Raw genomic sequence first — 18,422 nt, 5'->3', positions numbered from 1 at the left:
CAGAATATATCCAGCTCCTCTTTAACTCCTGCAGCACAAGAGAAATGAGTTCTGCTGATTCTTCACTGCACAGACAGTGGATGCAAAAATAGACAATAAATAAGGTAGGTCACCTTATTTATTGTCTATTTTTGAGGTACAGCAGGGATTGTCTATGCCATTTTTACAGACAATTGGGATTCTGTGCAAGCAGACGCAGTGGATGAGCAATGTATATACAGAAACCACAGGGGTATGTGTTATTCATTCAGAATACAACCCTTGAGCATCAGGGGATTTCTCCTTGCAGTCACACTACATATGCCAGCATGATACAGAAATAACATGAGCTCGGGAGTGCTTCTTTCATTTTAATAGGTTTTAGTTTATATATATTTCTGGTTTGAAATATTACTCACTGCAATGGTTTTAATAAACAAAAAGATGGACAGTGAGCTCTAACATATTTATGTACTCTATCATTTCTTTACTAAAGTACTAGTTTCCTTTAATTAAATTCCAGGTTGTGAAACATGTTTCTCTTTGTGTTGAAAGGGACACCAATGAATAGCCAAAGTGAAATTTAAAACCTTGTACTGTTATTTTGAATCCGAAGAATGCTGCCGCCGCCTCTCTGTGCTCATCTCCTTCAGAGCAGCATAGAAAAAAGGGTCTTTTTATGCTCTTTCAGGCAGGTGCCCTTGGCTCTGATGTGTGCAAACACAGCTCATCACTTCAAAAAGCCAAGGGCTAGGGCTAAGGTGACCAAACGACATCTGTTGTCCCGTTTCATTGTTCTCTTTTCAGTCCCCCCTCCCCACCTATGTTACGTTCTTTTGCTGAAGGCAACACTCAAAAGGCACCTAAAGTCAAATCCTGTGCCACCTCTCTGTATTTTTCCCTTCTGGTTTATGGTGGATAGCAGAAAAGTTTAAACAATGTCAACGCAAAATAATAAAGGTACGACTGTCAGAAATTTTAAATATTGTCTGCCAATGTTTCTTCTCTTAGAAACCTGATCTCTAACAAGGAACCCAACCCCCCCCCCAAATAAATAAATAAATAAATAAAAATAAATAAATAAAAATAAACAGACAAGCAAAAGCTCTACATAAAAATAAAAATATTGTCTTCACAGATTTATACATCAATCATTGTACATTTGTTGTGTATGTCTGCCGTCTTGAGCTGTAACCTGCTCAGAAATACCTAGGCTTGGGGACAAAGTTGAAAATGCAGCAGCTGTTGTCCCATTTCATGCCTCAGTATCTCCATTTCTTTCGAGCTGGAGACTTGATTGTGTGGGAGGTAACGTGTTCAGAGGGCATCTTGCCTCTGAAATACTGAGTCACTTGTCCTCGTTGACTTAAAGACTCATACTCACTTGGGTTCTGCTATGAGTGGAATTTATTAGCCCATGCAGTTAGATTTACATAGATTAGGATATGAAGCTAAATTTCATGCAGCGGCTGATGCAGGTCAAGCACAGCACTAGCAAAGTACAAAAACGGGTTTCCGAGTAGATTACTGTAAAGCACTGCTGACCTTGAACAATACTAAGTGTTGATAATAGCGTGCTGTCAAAAACCATTAGCAAATTTTATCAAAGGGCAGACAGACTATGATGGAGGGAATGTGAGTTGTCTCTAAGGAAAGTTCTGAAAAAGATGATGAATCCTAAGTGACTTCTATTAATATGCCTCAGGCAAAAAGTTGGGACAGAAACCAGACACATAATTAAGCCAGTATCTCCCCACAAGCACTACAACAGTGTGGTGAGAGAGCCAAGAAGCAAGCTAACCACACACAGAGATGCCCCTCTATCCACAACAAAGACTGGCACATGTACACAAACAGTCTGACACTATCACTACTGTGATTGCTTGCTGATTCTACTTTTCTTCTAGCATACTTGTAGTGCAAGAGCTAGAAACTCATGGAAAATTAGTCCAAAAATAACATTGGATATGCAAAACAGAACAAAAGAATAGTATTTACAGAAGCAGCAGAAACAGTTTCATGTCTAAATAGGGAGTGCTCCTACACAGTACACATAAACGTCTTTATTGATTCCCAGTTATACTGGGAATTAATATACTGAGCATCCTGTTACATGTAGAGATGAGGGAATGTTTAATTTTCCTTTCAACTAATGAGCAACAAAATCTCTTTATAATCATACTATTACTACTAATACTTAAAGTCAGTAGGACAAGGCAAACGAACAGAAATCCCTGCTTAGTGGAAGGTCAGCAGTTAAGAAGACTGTCTATATTGTGTGTTACGACCCGTCTAGGGCCAGGCCATAACATGAGCGAGGCACTCGCTTCCCCCCCAAGACCCAAGCAGTCACACGCAACAAATCCGTTAGATGTGAGGTGATTTATTTACAATGTGAATAAAGAGAACCAAAACGGGAGTGTCAACACTTCAGGGTGAGCCAAGGCCAAAACAATAAACAAAACAAACCTACACAAATCCCGCACCTTACCAAAACAAAGTCAAAAATAAAGACAGAGTCTGACCTCCTTAACTAACTCAAAACAGGAGAAAACGGGTGATCAAAAGAAACGGCAGCTCACCCCTACCCACTCCACTTCCACAACTTTCAAGCATATACTGCAGCCAGCGGCTACCACAGGACTACTGCTGGGTGATGAGGAGAAACGCGAGGGCCTCTCCCGCTGTAGCACTCCAGCCTCCTTTTAATGGGCGGGTCCTCCAGCTGGATCCAATCACGCCGGGGCAGTATATCCACGCACCAATCGGAACAGGGCCCTGGCACAGCTAAATTAACATAGAAAAAACACAACACCTGCACAAACAAACACATGGACATACAAGTTCGTAACATGTGCCTATAATTTAGTTCTTGCAGCTACTTTGACAATAAGGATCATAGCATCAGTCAAGCGATTGCTTTAGATTTGAAATATATGATTTATATAATGTAAAAGTATACTTTTTTAGTTTACTTTTCAGTGTTCCTTGCAGCTACTCTGCTTATTAGCTGCTTTGCAAATAGTGAGTTTAGTTACAAGATGAGAGAGCAGTGACCAACTGACATTTTGTCTTCTAGGCCTTAAATATTATTTCCTAGTAATATGCAATATATCGAACAATATTTTGCATGTTTTTAGTAGTTTTTTTGATACTTTTGTAACAACTACAATTCTGCAATGGACTCATCCACATACCGAATCTTCTAAACCGAAATCAAGAGGCTTCACTATCAACATAGGGATTACACTGCCACCTTGTGGTAATGTGTGTTATTGCATCAATCTCAGTTTTCCTTTTTTTTTTTTAGAGTTGCATTTCTTTAAACGTGACAATGACAAAATCGTTGAATCACAATCTCCCGTGATCACTTTTTTTTCTACATTTGTTCTTCAGTAAAATCACTAGAATATTAATCGAATTCAAAGGTGGAAAACATTATACATAATACATGGCAGAACTTTAACTCAACCCACTTTAGAGTAGTCCGTTCTCACCAAGAGCTTACTTCATTACTTTGTACCTTCAGACTTCAAAGATGTGTCTTGCATTTTTAAACTGGACTCACTGAATGATTCAATAAAGAGACAAAGAGGATATAAAATTCACTGCCATGCAGCTTTTTGAAAGAACCTCAGAACTCCAGTTTAGCACTTTCATTACTGCTATTATTATCTATTATTTGACTAATTGTAGAAAAATACCTTATATCATGACCAAATAACTTATGTAGTCATATTTTATACATAGGAGCCGTTTTATTCACTACTACTCTCTAATATCGTACATTAACATTTGCAGCTGATTGTGATTATGTGAAAAAAGGAGAATTTCTTAATTCAGTGTCAACCGAGTATATATGACACCTCTATTAATAGACACATTTTACTTTATCGCATATTACCAGGAAGACCTTTTTTTTTTTTGCATATTTCTAAAAATGAGCACAAACATCAGGGAAACGCTTTGAAGTAACTCTACTTCTTTATTTCATACTTCATGTCAAGATATGATTTCCATATGAAGTTATGTCTCATAACAAAAAAAACATGTTCAAAGAATGAAGAGGAAAAATTGTGGCTCACAAAATAAAGGCATTCTCTCATAATATTCTTTACAAAGTCATCTTACAACACATGGAAACAAGCAAGTTTCAGTTGTAACAGCAGAGTACCATAAATCAAATTTCCACACTAAACATCTGACTTTCACCTAACCGTCAAGTTATACAAGGTTTCATTGTTACAAAAGAACAAGAACGGTCTGTACATACAAATACAGTTAAGCTCCTGAGATTCTCTGTGGGACAGAGTCAGCGCTCTGCACCTTCACCACGGCGTTGTCAGCATCAGTGAAAATTTCAGCTGAAGTGAAACGGATTTCGTTTTCATAGCTTAATACCTGTATTTGTTGGAAACGGTGCTGGAAAGCATACCACTCCTGTCCCCTGATGCAAATATTACAGTGGTGGAGGTGTTCTGAGCAACATCTGACCTGCCATACACAGCTGGTGATATGAACAAGTGCCAAAGTGAAATTGCAGCCAGAGAAACGCCCAAACTGAATGTTTCTGTGCTTACTGGATCCACCACCATCACTTTGCCTGTGTTCCTTCTAATGATTGGAAATGGCAAAAAAAAAAAGTAATGACCAGAGTTTAACTTTTTTTTTTAAAGTAAATATGACGTGTGGGCGTTAGTGTAGTATTATCTCTTTTTCACAAACACAGTTACAAGCAATTACAATAACTTTCTCTTTAGCGACTTTGGTGATGCAAAGGTCTTGAAATACCTGAACAATATTTCAGTATTGCTTTGACAAAAATAATCATATGCTTTACAATATTCACCAACAGCACGACTCTTTGACACACATTCACACATATGATAATCTGACAAGATTGGCGAGCAAATATTTATGTATACACCGGAGCTGCGGAGACGGCTCTTCCGTGGTCTACGGTCAGATTTTTCCTACAGGACGAAGACAGATGTTTTAGCGCTGGTACTATTACACTGTTTACAATTACCACCACCTCCTCCCAAGCTTAGATTTATACACATCAAAGTGAGGATATTGGTACATGGGGGGAAATATCTTTATACCTCATTGTTCTTTAATCTCCTGTGTTTGTTCTCGTATGCCTCCCTTTCATAACTTCCACGCTGCCACCAGAGAACAAACGGAGATCAATCAGTTTTTTTCCACTCCTCACACATCCAAGATTTTGGTTTTTGGACGATGAGAAACACGTTTCCATCTGCTAGGGAGATCTGTTCATCCAATTAATGCATTCAAGAGGAGTCCTTCTGTTCTTTGCCAAAGCCAAAGTCCCAGTTGACATATCACTCAAACAGTCATCCATAATCTGTCCTTTTTTATCTGCCAAAGAGTATGTTGAAAAATCTGTTATCCTAACTTAACCCACAAATAGTTCCCTCATGCTGCTGTTTCAGTTCTTCCCGGTTTTTGAAGAGGGTAGGTGACACATGCACCGCCAAGGTCCTTTGCCTCCTAGTGTCCGTTCGTCTCAGGGGCCGAGGCAGGGGTGGAGGGAGTGGATGAACGCGAAGCGACTGAAGCCTTCTCCCCACCTGGACTGCAGACTGAAGGCACACTGTCAGGAACTTTGACCCCAGCCAGACCAACAGGAGACACGACGGTGGCGGCCGGTGCTGCTGTAGCCACGGCAGCCACTCTGCTTGCAGGTACCGGTTTGGGTTGAGCCTGAAGTCCTGGGCTGCAGATGAGGTGATGCCTCTCCCAGTCTTTGTGCTGGCAGAAAGACCCACAGTAGCGAGCGGCGTTGCAGCCGCTGCACGTCTCGCTAGCTTTGCGACCACAGTTCCAGCAACACTAATGAGAGAGGAAAGATATAGTTCATTTCTATCTCTCACTTGTACAAACTGCATTTGTATTCTTTCATTTTTAAATAAACCCCTTACAAAACAAAACTACAGTAATTTGTTGGACCATTTGGGGGCAGCAGAAGCAAACGCAGCAATGAATTGGAGTAATCATTGTGAACTTGTATGCATACAGCTGTCTCAGCAGATTCAGCAACTAAAGCATTCATTTTGAGTAATTTTTCTGCCCTCCCACCGAGTCCCATATGGACTCTTTACTAAATCATGTGAGGCCCTTCAACATGTTCAGAAAAATCTATGTGTGGAATCATCACGATAAACACAGTGCCTTTTTCCACTTTAATCTAGTCATTTGCACCACTGTTATTGCTTTATTACACTATTAATCTGTAATTGCTATTAAAAATGCCCAAAAGACTGTAACTCTAAATTATGCATACTTGGAAGTTTAAGTGCATGCATGCATGCATGCATACATACATACATATAAAACACACATATATGTACACACACATATATACACACACACATCTTGTTGCTGTAGTTTCTCTGCAGTTCTTGCTCACCTCACTGGAGTCCTCTTGTTCATTAATGACCATGATGGCATCTTCTTGAGCCTTCCGCTTGGCCTCAGCCACAGTCTTTTCCATCTTGGCCCTCTCAGCAGCAATCATCTCAAATGCTTTCTGCTCAGCCTCTGCTACAGCTTTCTGAACCTCTTCCATGGCCTGACGCTTAACTTCATTCACCGCTTCTTCTATAGAGAAGACAAGAGATTTAGGTGGGGCTCACCTTGTTTTTACTGTGCACACTTGCATAAGTAAAGCACACAGCAATCTGCTAAGTGTGTCAAAATATTACTTTGTAAATGCAACAACTGGTTGAGTCTTTATACTAATTTTGTTTCATGTTCTTACCAGCTTTTCTCCAGATTTCATCTGTAACATATGCTGAGCCTGGCCGTGGAGCAAAATCACGCTGAGAGTCTGCAGGGGAGGCAGAAACGGAAGCAATTAGCACCTGCCGGGGCTTTGAAACTTCATATATTTATTTATTTTCATTTATTTATACTGGGGCTGACACTCCTTGAAGGTGATGGGGGCATATAAAAGAAAAGGCCTGATAGACAGACAGTAATAGTTTCTTTGTCATCTTGACATTTATTCTGTCACTGGTGCAAACAATTCCGAATATCTAGGCCACACAACCAATGTTATTGTTAGTTATCAGAGTCCTGGACGCATCTGCGATCTGACAGCTTCAGAAAGGAATGTGTTTGGCTTGGAGAGAAATGCAGACCATCAAGCTGTGTCAATACTCTGTTTCTTCCCTCAAATCTGTCTCCCTGAATCGTAATTCATTCCTAACTCACTACTGGGCTCTGCCTCTCTAATACTGTTGCCTTTCTTATCTCCTTTTTCCGCTTCTTTCTCCATCACTCACAGCTGATCTCGCCACCTCTTTCTCTTTTTGCCTTCATTTACATCCCTTCTCTTTCACCAAGCCTTTATACACCCCCACTATAGCAGACCAAGCCTGGGCAAGCAGGCAGGCTTTCCGACTGGGAGCCCAGATGGTGCTCTGGCGAGTCAGCTAGCTCTGGGTCTCTGTGCCTGCAGGACGGCAGGACGGCCCTTCTGTGGCCGATATGGCGGAGGCCAATCCTGGCACCTGTCTGTGACTATGGAGCAGCAGGGGGATGGCAAGGCTGGCACGCAGAAAGAACACTGCCAGTACACAGCAGACTGAGGGACTAACTGTGGATGGACTCACTAACACGCTGACGTGTGACTTCGGCGCAGTTCTATTAATGACCACTAGATGATGTAATGACTATGAAACAGAAATGACTGGACATTTGCATCGCCTAAATTAATCTCAGAATGTCCAGATCATTATGTGCTATTATTCACAATGCTTGTAGTTTATCTAGCATCATTATCCCAGAGTGAACAACCCATGGTTATATTTCTTTAGAAAAGACATTTGCTTACCCATTCTAAAGTTCATTTAATGAACTGATCTCACAATAAATAACACTTTTAAAAGGAAATGGAAACATCAGTCTTTTAACCCGAATTGAACTGTTAATCCTTAAAGCAGTTTCCAACACCCAAAACATAGTAGATGTTAAGGGATAATTAATTAATTAACCCCCCAAAAAACTGGGCTTCTGCATGTTACATGTTACTAGCAGGTTAAATATGAAGTTTAGAGCATGTGCAACATCACGCATTATATAAATTTGGCTTCTTTCTGAAAATCATGAAACATTTACTGTAGTAAAGCAGCAAGCGTAAACAATGAAAAGTTATTGGTCCCTGACAAAAGCGAAACCCCAAAAAACAGCGGTGCCCACCTGACTCAGAAGAGTGAGGGCTGTGCGTCTTGGAGAATGGAGCAGATGCCGGTCCTCCTTTGCGCGGGTCTTCCTGCTCGCTCGAACGTCGTCTCCAGTAGTTAAGCTCCTCACGATCTGACTCCTGGCATCGTCTGAGAACGCTCACTGACCGCCGTGTCTTTTCTACCATGTCCACAATACAGTTCAACACCTTGATGACGACAAACAAAATTTTATTAATTGAGATCGCTTTTAGCTACTTGAGGAATTATTTAAATCTTACATCATTAAGCAACTATTTAATAGCTATGTCTGAAGTTTCAAAAAGTACTTATATCATCAAATCAAGAACCAGTTTCACAAACCATCTCCTTGACTTGATAGAATTTCATCCCAGTAAGCAGTTAAACATAAATACCTTGTTTTAATGCCTAAAACACATTGACTTATGTTAATAATTGTAATTTCCCAGCAAACTTTTGTGTCTTTGCTATGTTTCTTCTTCTTGTAACCTTTTCAATAACCTGACCATTTATCTCCTGGTAGTTCAGGATGTCTTAATCACAATCCATTAAGAAACTCATTAACGTCCACATTCACAGACCTATTGCATAACCCTTTCTTGACTTTATATTTATATTTTACTTCAAATTACCTACAAGCCTTTTTTGCCAATAAATCACACAATCATACAGTCTATTATTTCAATAGGTACCTATGGAAAAGTGTCATGGTCCTGGGCCATGTTGGCCCAGTGTTCTTAGTTTTCTTGTATGTTTGTATTTTGTTCCTTATTTAGGCCATGTTTTCTGAGTTGCCCTGTTGTGTTGTTCCCTAAGTGTTTTCCCTTCATGGCTTTTACCCCCTGTGTGCCCCTCTGTGTATCTGTGAGCCCTCGTCTCTCCTTATGTTTTATTCCATGTTTCCCCTGCCCATTATGTCCAAGTTCTCCCCGTGCTCTCTCTCTCCCCCCTGTGTGCCCTGTGTATTTATGAGCCCTCGTCTCCCTTTGTGGTTGTTTCATGTTTCCCCAGCCCGTTATGTCTGTGTTTTCCCCGTGCTCTCTCTCCTCCTGTCTGAACCTCTGTGCACTTCCTGTTTACTTTGTGACTCTCACGCCCGTACATGTCATGTTCAGTTCACCCCGCCCTGTCTCGTTATGATTATCAGTGTCACCTGTGTTCCCCGTGTGTTCCCACTTTCCTCGTTTACCCTCTGTGTATTTCTGTCTGCGTCTCCCTCTGTTCGGCGTGACGTCGTCCCTCATGCTGTGTGTGGATCTCCCTGTGTCTCGCTGTAAGTTCTTAGTTTGTGGCTTCCCAGTTTAGTTTAGTTTGTATGTTTGTTCTACCGGCAAATAAAGCTGTGTTTTGAGTTCATTCCCTCGAGTCTGTGAGTCCTGCATTTTGGGTCCAACTCCCGCCTGCCGCACAGCGATTCATGACAGAAAAGTGTCTTGCTGAGGGAGCATTTCCTACATCATGAAAAGTTCCCCTTAACAGCTAATAATAATAATAATAATAAGTTTAATAATGAACCCCCAATAACATGTTTGAACCCATACCAAATAAATTAATTGCAGCTTATAAACCAATGATGTCTTATCAGAAAGTTCTGGCCTGCCGATTATGTGTGCTTTTAAGCTGTGATAGATTGCTTTAGTGGTAAACCCCAGTAAAACAAATCACATTCTTTCTGTATCAAAAGTCAACAGCACCAGTGGTGCCTGTCCGCAGACTTACATGGTCCAGATGCCTCCATTCATCAGCCCACTCTCTGTCTGTCAGTCTGTGGTCCACTGGCTCCTCACGGTAGCCCCCATTAGTGCCTGATTGAATCACACACAAGACAAACCACAGGCCATCATGATTAACATTCTTCTTAATGGAAGAGAAGCCACAAGTGACAGTGAGTCAAAAACACCTACGCATGTCTATATATGGTAAATAAGTGCTTCTGTTAAAATTACAAAAAACATATTTACATTAAACTTAAAGACAATTTTATCATTTCCCACCATGAGAAACTAAACAAATTTAAAAGTACTAAATCGAGGCAATTAGCTAAAACTCGAACACACGACAATTAAGGATGACAAAAGGAGTTTTATTTATTTTATTTTTGTTCATGTCTTGATTGAGGGCAAGTGAACATGCAGAGGCAAGAAGATAAAGGGACAGTGAGAAACAAAGATTGAGCGAAAGTGAAAAAGAGACCCCTGTGATATAAAACAGACTCCCAGCGCCCAGAGCTCCAGAGCTTGCACACATCTGGAAGTCAGCTGTCAACCACACACTCACATACACCCAAAACGTCTCCCTTAGCACCTCCCCTCCTGGAGCTCACAGCATTCCAGTAGGGAGACACTCAGGCTGAGTGGAGTGGCTCCACTTCTAAACACAACCAGCCGTTCTGACACTCATTGTAGACTATTACGGCTACACGCACACACACACAAAAACAAAGCTAATCTGATTCAAATCCAGTCATTACACTGTGACATCAGCAATATCCAAATACATTTAACAGTAATCAGCGTTTGCACACAAGTTTGTACTCACACAGAGGCTAAAAAACATCCACATGTTCATGCAAGTAGACCCACGCTGTCTACAAAGATGCAAACCACAATCTCTTAAAAATTTGGTAAGAAAGAGCCAACAAGACCCAGCACACAAGGGTTGTTTAGGAGAGCAATGATACCCTCATGCACACTGCCTTCTCAACATCTTCGCTACTTCTGGTTCTCATCAGTGTCCATCAGTTCAAAGCCACCAGTGTGTGGACTGATGTGTTTATGCGTGAGTGTGTGTGCCTATGAGTTAAGTGGCGGCAGGCGGTCGGGAGGCTGTCAGACAGGGGACTAAGGACTCATAAACACAGCACCTCTACCAGGAACATATCAAGGTGTGTGTCTGTATGTGTGTATGTGTGCTACCGATGTTTCCACTGAGTGCTGACAAGCCCCAAATGAAGGCTAGATATACACCAGAGTACATCCAGCTCTCCCTGCCTGGACAGTATGGCTCTGTTTATATACATACGTGGACTCCTGAGATATATGGGTCTTGCCTACACAAACACACAGACCACCCATTATCACATATAGAATATGATATTTGTGTGCATCTGTCTTCATGCAAGTATGTTCATTTCTAAATATGGTTAGCAGCTACTTGCATTCAAACTACTGTAAAGAGCCAATAAAGTTCTGTTGTACGGATGTTCTACAGAAATGTGCAAACAAGTTTGACACCACACACTTGTATATTTGGTTCACAAGGATGCCTACAACACTTATTCACTGCTGCCACAAAGGCTACAACTGAGACTGAATATGCATCACCTTATCACCCACAATGTAGACTGGAAACAACTTGAAGTTCATCAGGAATATCCTTACACTGAGTTTGCATCACATACCAGGAAGTCGTGGCCTGTCTTTGAGTTCGCGGATCTCCAAAACACGTTGGCTGTGCTCACGGTGCAGGATGTGAGGTGCTGCGATGTCATCCAGGGCGTAATGCTGCAAGGGTGGAGGGGTCGGGTGAAGCTGGGCGGTCAGTGGCAATGGGTGAGCAGGGCTGTGTCGGGGAGCTGGGCTGATGGTGCAAATCCGCTTTGCGGCAGGCTCCATAGCTACAGGTGGGCGTTCACGGAAACCGTTCTCTTTAGCCCTGAGGGGGAGACAGGAGTGATTTAATGTAGCTCTCTCACTGTTTACCTATATACTCTATGTATTATAGCTCTTTTTTATGCATTTATCTAACCTGCTTGGGCTGTGTCTCTTGGTTCCAGGCTCTGGAGGCTCCATCAAGAGCTCAGAGGAGTCTGGAGAAGATGCCAGAGTGGTGCTTAGCAGGAGGTGCTCATGCTGGGACAAGTACTGAGCTGGGGTCTGCTTGGCTGCCCGTGCACAGTGGAGCAACTCCCTCTGCAGCAAAGGGAGGTTTGCCTGACAAGAAAGAAATTATACTTGTTAAGTTTGATTATGATTTGCAGGTAGTTATTTTCATAGAGCACATTGAACCCATGTATAAGTAGACTTTGGCCACTACTCGCTCCTATATCAATGAGCATTGATTTTACTCATTCAAAGACGAACGCAGACAGAAAGAGAGAAACACCAGAAAACCTGATAGTGACAAACAGGAGGGGAGATCTGGACCAAACACACCAGAACTATCCTAGACAGACTACGTTCATGCTGCAACAGAGCCAACAGATACAGTGCAGATCTGCCTCCTGGGGAAGACGCCTGGCTGGAAGAAAATTGGTTTTAAGGGGGGCAGTGACTCCTTGGGGTCTGGCTGTAAGGCTAGATCTGTGTCTGGGTGCTGTTCTCCAGCTGCCTCCAAGGAGGCTGCGGCTTTCCTAATTCAAATGAAAATCAGAGTTTTCTAAGCTGCAACTGATGTTGGTTATGAACCTCTTGCAAGCAGCATGTGTGCAGAGCATAATGTGTTGGTCACAGCAAAGGTATGCGTGATGATACAGAGGCTTAGAAATTTAGAAACATTTCAAAACAAATGATACACAGACTTCTCCCTAATTCCTCATCCCCTCAGTTTTTTTTCGTATTTATCTGGGACTGTCTCCATCCAATCTTTCCATCTCTCTTTTGTTCCCTGCGTTTCCCTAATTAGGAACAGACTTCAGTGTGTTTGCAATTACACCACTTCCTTGCTCCCTCCTCTCTCTCTTCTTGAGCAACCAACTAAATAACCAGCCGTTTTCATTTTGTGACTGACCTCTTATTGTTATTTAGTATTTGAAACTACATATAGTATTAGTTAAACATCACTTTACTACTCTGCAAAGACCTCTTTTTGTCCATTGAAACAAACATTCCTCTATGCCTCAGTGAGCTGATCCTTACAGTATCGCTTGTAGTTCCCCTATAGACGCAGACACTTCTGCTTTACGATCGCCTCTCTATAATATCCCTGGGCTCTCCTTTTTTTCCTGTTTCCCATGCTCCTCTGCATCCCTTCTTTCCCTGGGGCCCCAGCTAGCGGACACATGTGCTATGTGTCAGTTGAGCATCGGGTTCTCTGGGCTTCAGCAGGGCGGATGCTAGATTGGCGGCGCCTTGGCAGCTGAATGCTCTTTTAACGGGACAACGGCTCCATATGGCGCAGTGGAGACCATAAAAAAGGAAGGGAACACTTTATAGGCATGTTTCACACTTCCGAGTTCCCACTTTTCCCTCTCTCCTTCTCATCCACTTCTCTGTCTTTTCTATAGATCTTGTCCCAACTGCTCTCTTAAGAGAGACTCCAGCAGTTGCTATTAAATAGTGAGAACGCCACATCATTGCAATAAATCAGTAGAACAACAAAAACAGAGCATTCTTGTCTCAGCCACCAAAAGTCTTGTTTAACTTTTTCCCCATTCGCAAGTAAGATAGTGTCCGCAAACGTCTGAGAAATGTACATTTTTATCATCACCTATTGAGTGCGATGGTGCATGCAGATGTCCAAATGCCTGCCTGTTTTTCGTGACTGTGCGGACTCGTCCGTGTAAAATTTACATCACAATGCACGAAATATGTATGCTCCCCAGGCAGCGGACTTCAAAGAAGTATAAAAGGAATGAATAGCTGTCCACAAGAGACTATAATCAAGGATTTAGACAGACGGAAGGGCTCCAGAGATAACCAAGAAGTAAGTGTAAAAAAAAGCCGCTTTTTATAGCTTGAAGTCCAGTTATACAAGATTTATGGGATGCTTTACTGCAAGGAGCTACTAAAAGTATACACTTGCAGACTTCCCTGGTTACAGAGGGGCTCAAGAGGCTGTTAACACACAGTCATCTGTTGCTTGTCAAGTCAACACGTAAATCTTGACGGTTACTTTGAACCTGAAATGGCCAATTCAATTAACAAAACTACACTTAGGCAACTATCTGATGGGCAACTTTACACCACAAGGAGTAAAACCATTTAACTCAACGGAGGAAGAACACTAGTGCTGTGAAAAGAAAAGGGAAGTAATTCCATGCAGAACTGCACAAAGCAAATACAGAAAGATGGGAAAAGGAGGGGGTGGAGGCATGTTTACCTTGAGAAAAGGAATAACAAAGGGTCGTAAGGGGAAGTTGGTAGCCTCCTGAAGCCGTGAGTGAAACTCCTCAATGGTAACTGTTGAATTCTAAAAGATAGGAAAAGGGAAGGTTTAATTTAAATGCATTTCTATAAAATGTTGACTTGTTTTTCTCTTCAGTATGCCATCATAGAATTTACCACAAGGGCCAGAACTAGGCTTCGGACGCTGTCTCCAATCTCAGGAGAAATGTCGTTGCCAAACTGCTGCAGTGTGGTCAAGAAACGTTTCAGCTTGCTCAGCTGGCGTGCCCCACAGGTGGCTGGCAGCTGCTGGTTAGCCAGCGATGAGGAAGAGGAAGAGGACGGTCCATTGCTGTAACGCTGTGGTGGAGATGGCACTGCATTCAGTGTTGGTGGGGAATGATGATTCCCATTGGTCACTGGGGAAGGACGGAAAACCAACATGAAGAGAAGAGAAATCAAAATAAACCCTGCTGAGTGTGGTTACAACTCCAGCTTGTCTACAACTTTGGTTTGTGAAAAGGAACAAAGACTGAAGAGGAAACAAAAAGACAAGCTGGAAGAATGAGAGAAATTCTTTAAGTATAGATTTAATTATTACTCTTACATGCTGTGGTGGAAAAAGAGGCCGGTCGTGGGCCACTGGGGTTGACAGAAGGTAGGGGTGGCATAGTGGAGCTGGCGCTGCTGCTGGGGGCTGATCTGGAATGAGTCTTAGCATCCACAGGAGAACCGGGCATGGCAGGGCTCTTCTTCTCTCTACTGTCTGCAAAGAGGAAAGAAGGTAGGTGAGGTGAGGGCATCAGAAACCAGCAGGTCTATATGAGTGAACCAAAGTTAAATAACTGTAACTTGCTATGACATCCACAAAAATTAAAAAAAGAAGCACTACTTTAACTTTACCCCCCATTAGCTCAGTTGTTTAAATCAATTCAAAAGCGTCATGCCTATTGTTACAAAAGACAACAACAATGCCCAGCCCCCTCTCCTCAACTCACTTTGCATGATACAACACACACTGCCAGGGCACCAACCACCCTGCCCCCATCAAAGAGCCAGATGTCTGAAGTTTAGCCCCTCACTCTCACCCATTCAGATCAATAACAGAAGAAATTCTGAAGAAGGCCATTGTGTGGGAGTAGAATGCCTCCTCATTGAGCTCCCCAAGAAATAGGAGAGACAGAGAAAAAGGGACGGGCTATTTCACGCTTTACTAACAAGATCGACAAAGCTTTTGAATGTTAAATGCAACTTCTCAATATGCTATTGACGTTGAATGAGACCACCAGATAAGGGCTATGGAGAAAGTGTAATGGGGGGTGTAGTGGTGGGGAGATGTGGATCAGAAGCTGTCTTTGTCTTTTCGAGAACCATGAGGGCCGGATCCCGTCTCCATTTAGAGTGGATCAGACTTTTCTAACAGCTTCAAGAATTGACAATTAATAGACAAGCATGGTCTCACAGGTCATAGGTTAGCAGAAAGCAGCTTCTAAATGTGGGTTCATGGTTTTAGGGCTTTGGACTCAATAGCACCCTTTATTTCTTTTTCACAGCTATGAACTCTGGATGGCCTTCAGCCACGAGGTCCGAGTTTATAAAGGCTTAAGTCAAAAGGTTTAAGCTGTCAGTAGGTAACTCAAAGAAAACTGAAAAGAAGCCCACGGAATGAATAAAAGGTACTGTTGTGAGTGCAAAAAATGTGAAAACATGCAGAATTATTACAAAAACAAATGGATCTGAATGCAAAAGTGCAAATTTCCTCAAGTTTTGGCAACAAATCTCTTTTGCATCCTATGCTCGCACTTTCTCAATCTGCCCTGTGCAACTCATCTGTCATGTCTGCAACTCATTATACAGCTTTGAGTGTTCTTCCTTCTGTTTTGCAGTCCTCTTAAAACTCTCTCCCTCGTACCATTTCATTCTTTCTCAGCCCCCGTGGCCTGCCTGCCATCACTCCACCTGTTCACGAACATAGGGGGCAGGAAGGAGGGATCTATGCAGACATTTGGACTGCCGTACCCACCACACACGCGGTCTGCCAGTGCACTGTAGGAAGCAGCCTGCAGCACACACACACACCGGCTCCAAAGCTCCGCACACTCCATCCGTATGGCCAGGAAATTAGACTGACATCTCAATAACAGAATCAACGGGGCATATGGCCTCAGTGTCAACACTCTTACCAAGTAAACAACTTCATACGCACACAAAAGCCAGGATTGGAGAATTCAGCTTGAAGTGTATTCCCAAGTTCTTTGACACATTATGAACCATTAACCACTGGTTGTGAACAGTAGTTTGGATCCAAACTGACTGCCATACTTGTAAGCACCATTTTGTGTTTGACTTTAACTGGCAGGCATGCATAATTCTGCAGAATGTAAACATAGCAACATATTGTATTTATATTCCTTACTGCATGACCTTTGAGCATGCAACAGAAACAAAGCTGCAGCAGGGTTCATGCAATCTTAAGATGTGGCACAGTCTGCTGTTAGCCATGCCAGAGGTAACAGCCAAAGCAGGAGACATCAGGTGTGTGCGCGTGTACTCCTGACAACCCTTAGAGAATTGCCTCTGCTTGTCAATTAGACAGCACACATAGCTAGATGACTTCATCTGGCTTGCGAGCACCTGAGTCCATGGTATAGTCACAGGGCTGTCTCAGGAGGCAGCTGTCACAGCAGCCACAAAACGCATATGCACAGAGTGCACAAAGTGGCCTAATGTTAACTCAGGTGAATATTGGCTTAGAGGAGGATGTGGGGTGTTTGTCTGGTCTAAATGCCACCTGTCATCCTTGCTTTAATGCAACAAAGGGAAGGTACACAAAGCTCCTCACCACACATCAACAGGATTACACAGAAATGCCACAATGAATAGGCAATACTTTTGAAAAAAGCAGATAGCACTGTTACCAGTGCTTACTAAAATATAAAACTGGGTACTCCATCAACTCATTTCTGGTGGATATAACCAAAAAGGATTACATGTTAAACTCACACCATATTGTGCTGCTGTTTTTCTGTCTCACGTCTTCATGCACAAATAAGATAATCCATAATTTTACAATCTTGAAAGTTTCCTGACCTTAAGTGTTTGCTTTCTACAACAGTTGTTATCACAGGGATGGAAAATAAAATGCATCTGCAGTGATGGCTGTTGCTAGCCAGGTGTTCCTTGTTTGTTCAGCTTCAGGTGACGCTCATCTGCATTAAAACATTCAGCTGACTTTAATTGCTGCCTCTGCAAGTGATGATTCAGAACGAGGCTCAGAAAGAGAGGAAAGGGATAGAGAAACATAATGTGACTATTCCTGTTGAGCCACCGCTGTAAAAGCAATCCATTAACTAATGAAATTGCAAATGAAAAGACAAATACACTTTCGAGAACATTTATCGACCTCCTTACATAAAGACGGGATGGATAAGCTATAACGAGTCCACAGAAATAAATCACACTTGATGTGGTGTATAAATAAATGGGTTCAGTGTAAGGGTTTATTAAGCTCATGTTTTAACTCTGAAGTCTAAACTCCCTGTGAGAGGCTGGCAGCTGTGAAGCATGTGTGTGTGTGTGCCGCTGTGCGGTGGTGTGTGTACTCGAACCACACTGCTCTCTGTCTTGTCACCGTAGATGAGGTGAGAGAAGATGTAACACGGACCGAACTAATTTATCAGTGAGCACAAAGAAAATTTGTGGCATGTGCAATGATACAAGTATGTAGGGGTCAAGACACACACATGTTAACGCAAACACACGCACATGAAAATAACATTATGAATTCTTTTTTTCAAGAAATGCTGTCAAATATTTAGTTTTCTTATCATGAGTCAGACAAGAAGACATCAACAGGATGTTTTTTGGAGGTTTAGCCCAGCTGTGCGTACTATCTATGAGAAAAAAAGTCAAGCTTATTACCCTAGTTTTGCACGACAGTGCCTCACATCTCATCTGACTAAAAAAAGTTTAAATATAGCAACTTATAAGTCTCATCAAAGTGAGAACCTTTGTGGTGACAGTGACATCTAACAGATGCAAGAGAACCGGAGTAACTACAACCCTATTTTCCTCTAACTTCAGTGCTTAGCTTCCTTTAACCTTTTCTACATTTTGTCCCAAGCATGGCTAAAAAAAAAATACTACACGAAATGACATTTGTAACTCT

At 42.1% G+C, this 18,422-nt stretch overlaps 1 protein-coding gene across 10 annotated transcripts in view; it reads right to left on the bottom strand.

Annotated features, from left to right (window-relative positions):
- Nucleotides 1-5,108: 5,108 nt before the first annotated feature.
- The window catches only part of cbfa2t2 (CBFA2/RUNX1 partner transcriptional co-repressor 2), a 44,681-nt gene continuing 31,367 nt past the window's right edge, over nt 5,109-18,422 (bottom strand). For 7 of the 10 annotated variants that reach the window (XM_082534564.1, XM_082534566.1, XM_082534559.1 and 4 more), the window contains exons 2-11: nt 14,862-15,020; nt 14,432-14,673; nt 14,250-14,339; nt 11,958-12,142; nt 11,611-11,864; nt 9,930-10,015; nt 8,206-8,398; nt 6,764-6,832; nt 6,413-6,603; nt 5,109-5,835 (exon numbers count right to left, since the gene is read on the bottom strand). In XM_082534564.1, the coding sequence (XP_082390690.1) occupies nt 5,494-5,835; nt 6,413-6,603; nt 6,764-6,832; nt 8,206-8,398; nt 9,930-10,015; nt 11,611-11,864; nt 11,958-12,142; nt 14,250-14,339; nt 14,432-14,673; nt 14,862-14,994 (1,785 nt within the window). In that variant the 5' untranslated portion in view covers nt 14,995-15,020 and the 3' untranslated portion in view covers nt 5,109-5,493. The other 3 variants (XM_082534567.1, XM_082534563.1, XM_082534561.1) reach the window with 3 other exon arrangements.

Source organism: Aulonocara stuartgranti (assembly GCF_965226115.1).
Source record: "Aulonocara stuartgranti genome assembly, chromosome: 5".
Classification (NCBI taxonomy): Eukaryota; Metazoa; Chordata; class Actinopteri; order Cichliformes; family Cichlidae; genus Aulonocara; species Aulonocara stuartgranti.
This window is presented reverse-complemented; position numbering and strand designations above follow the sequence as displayed.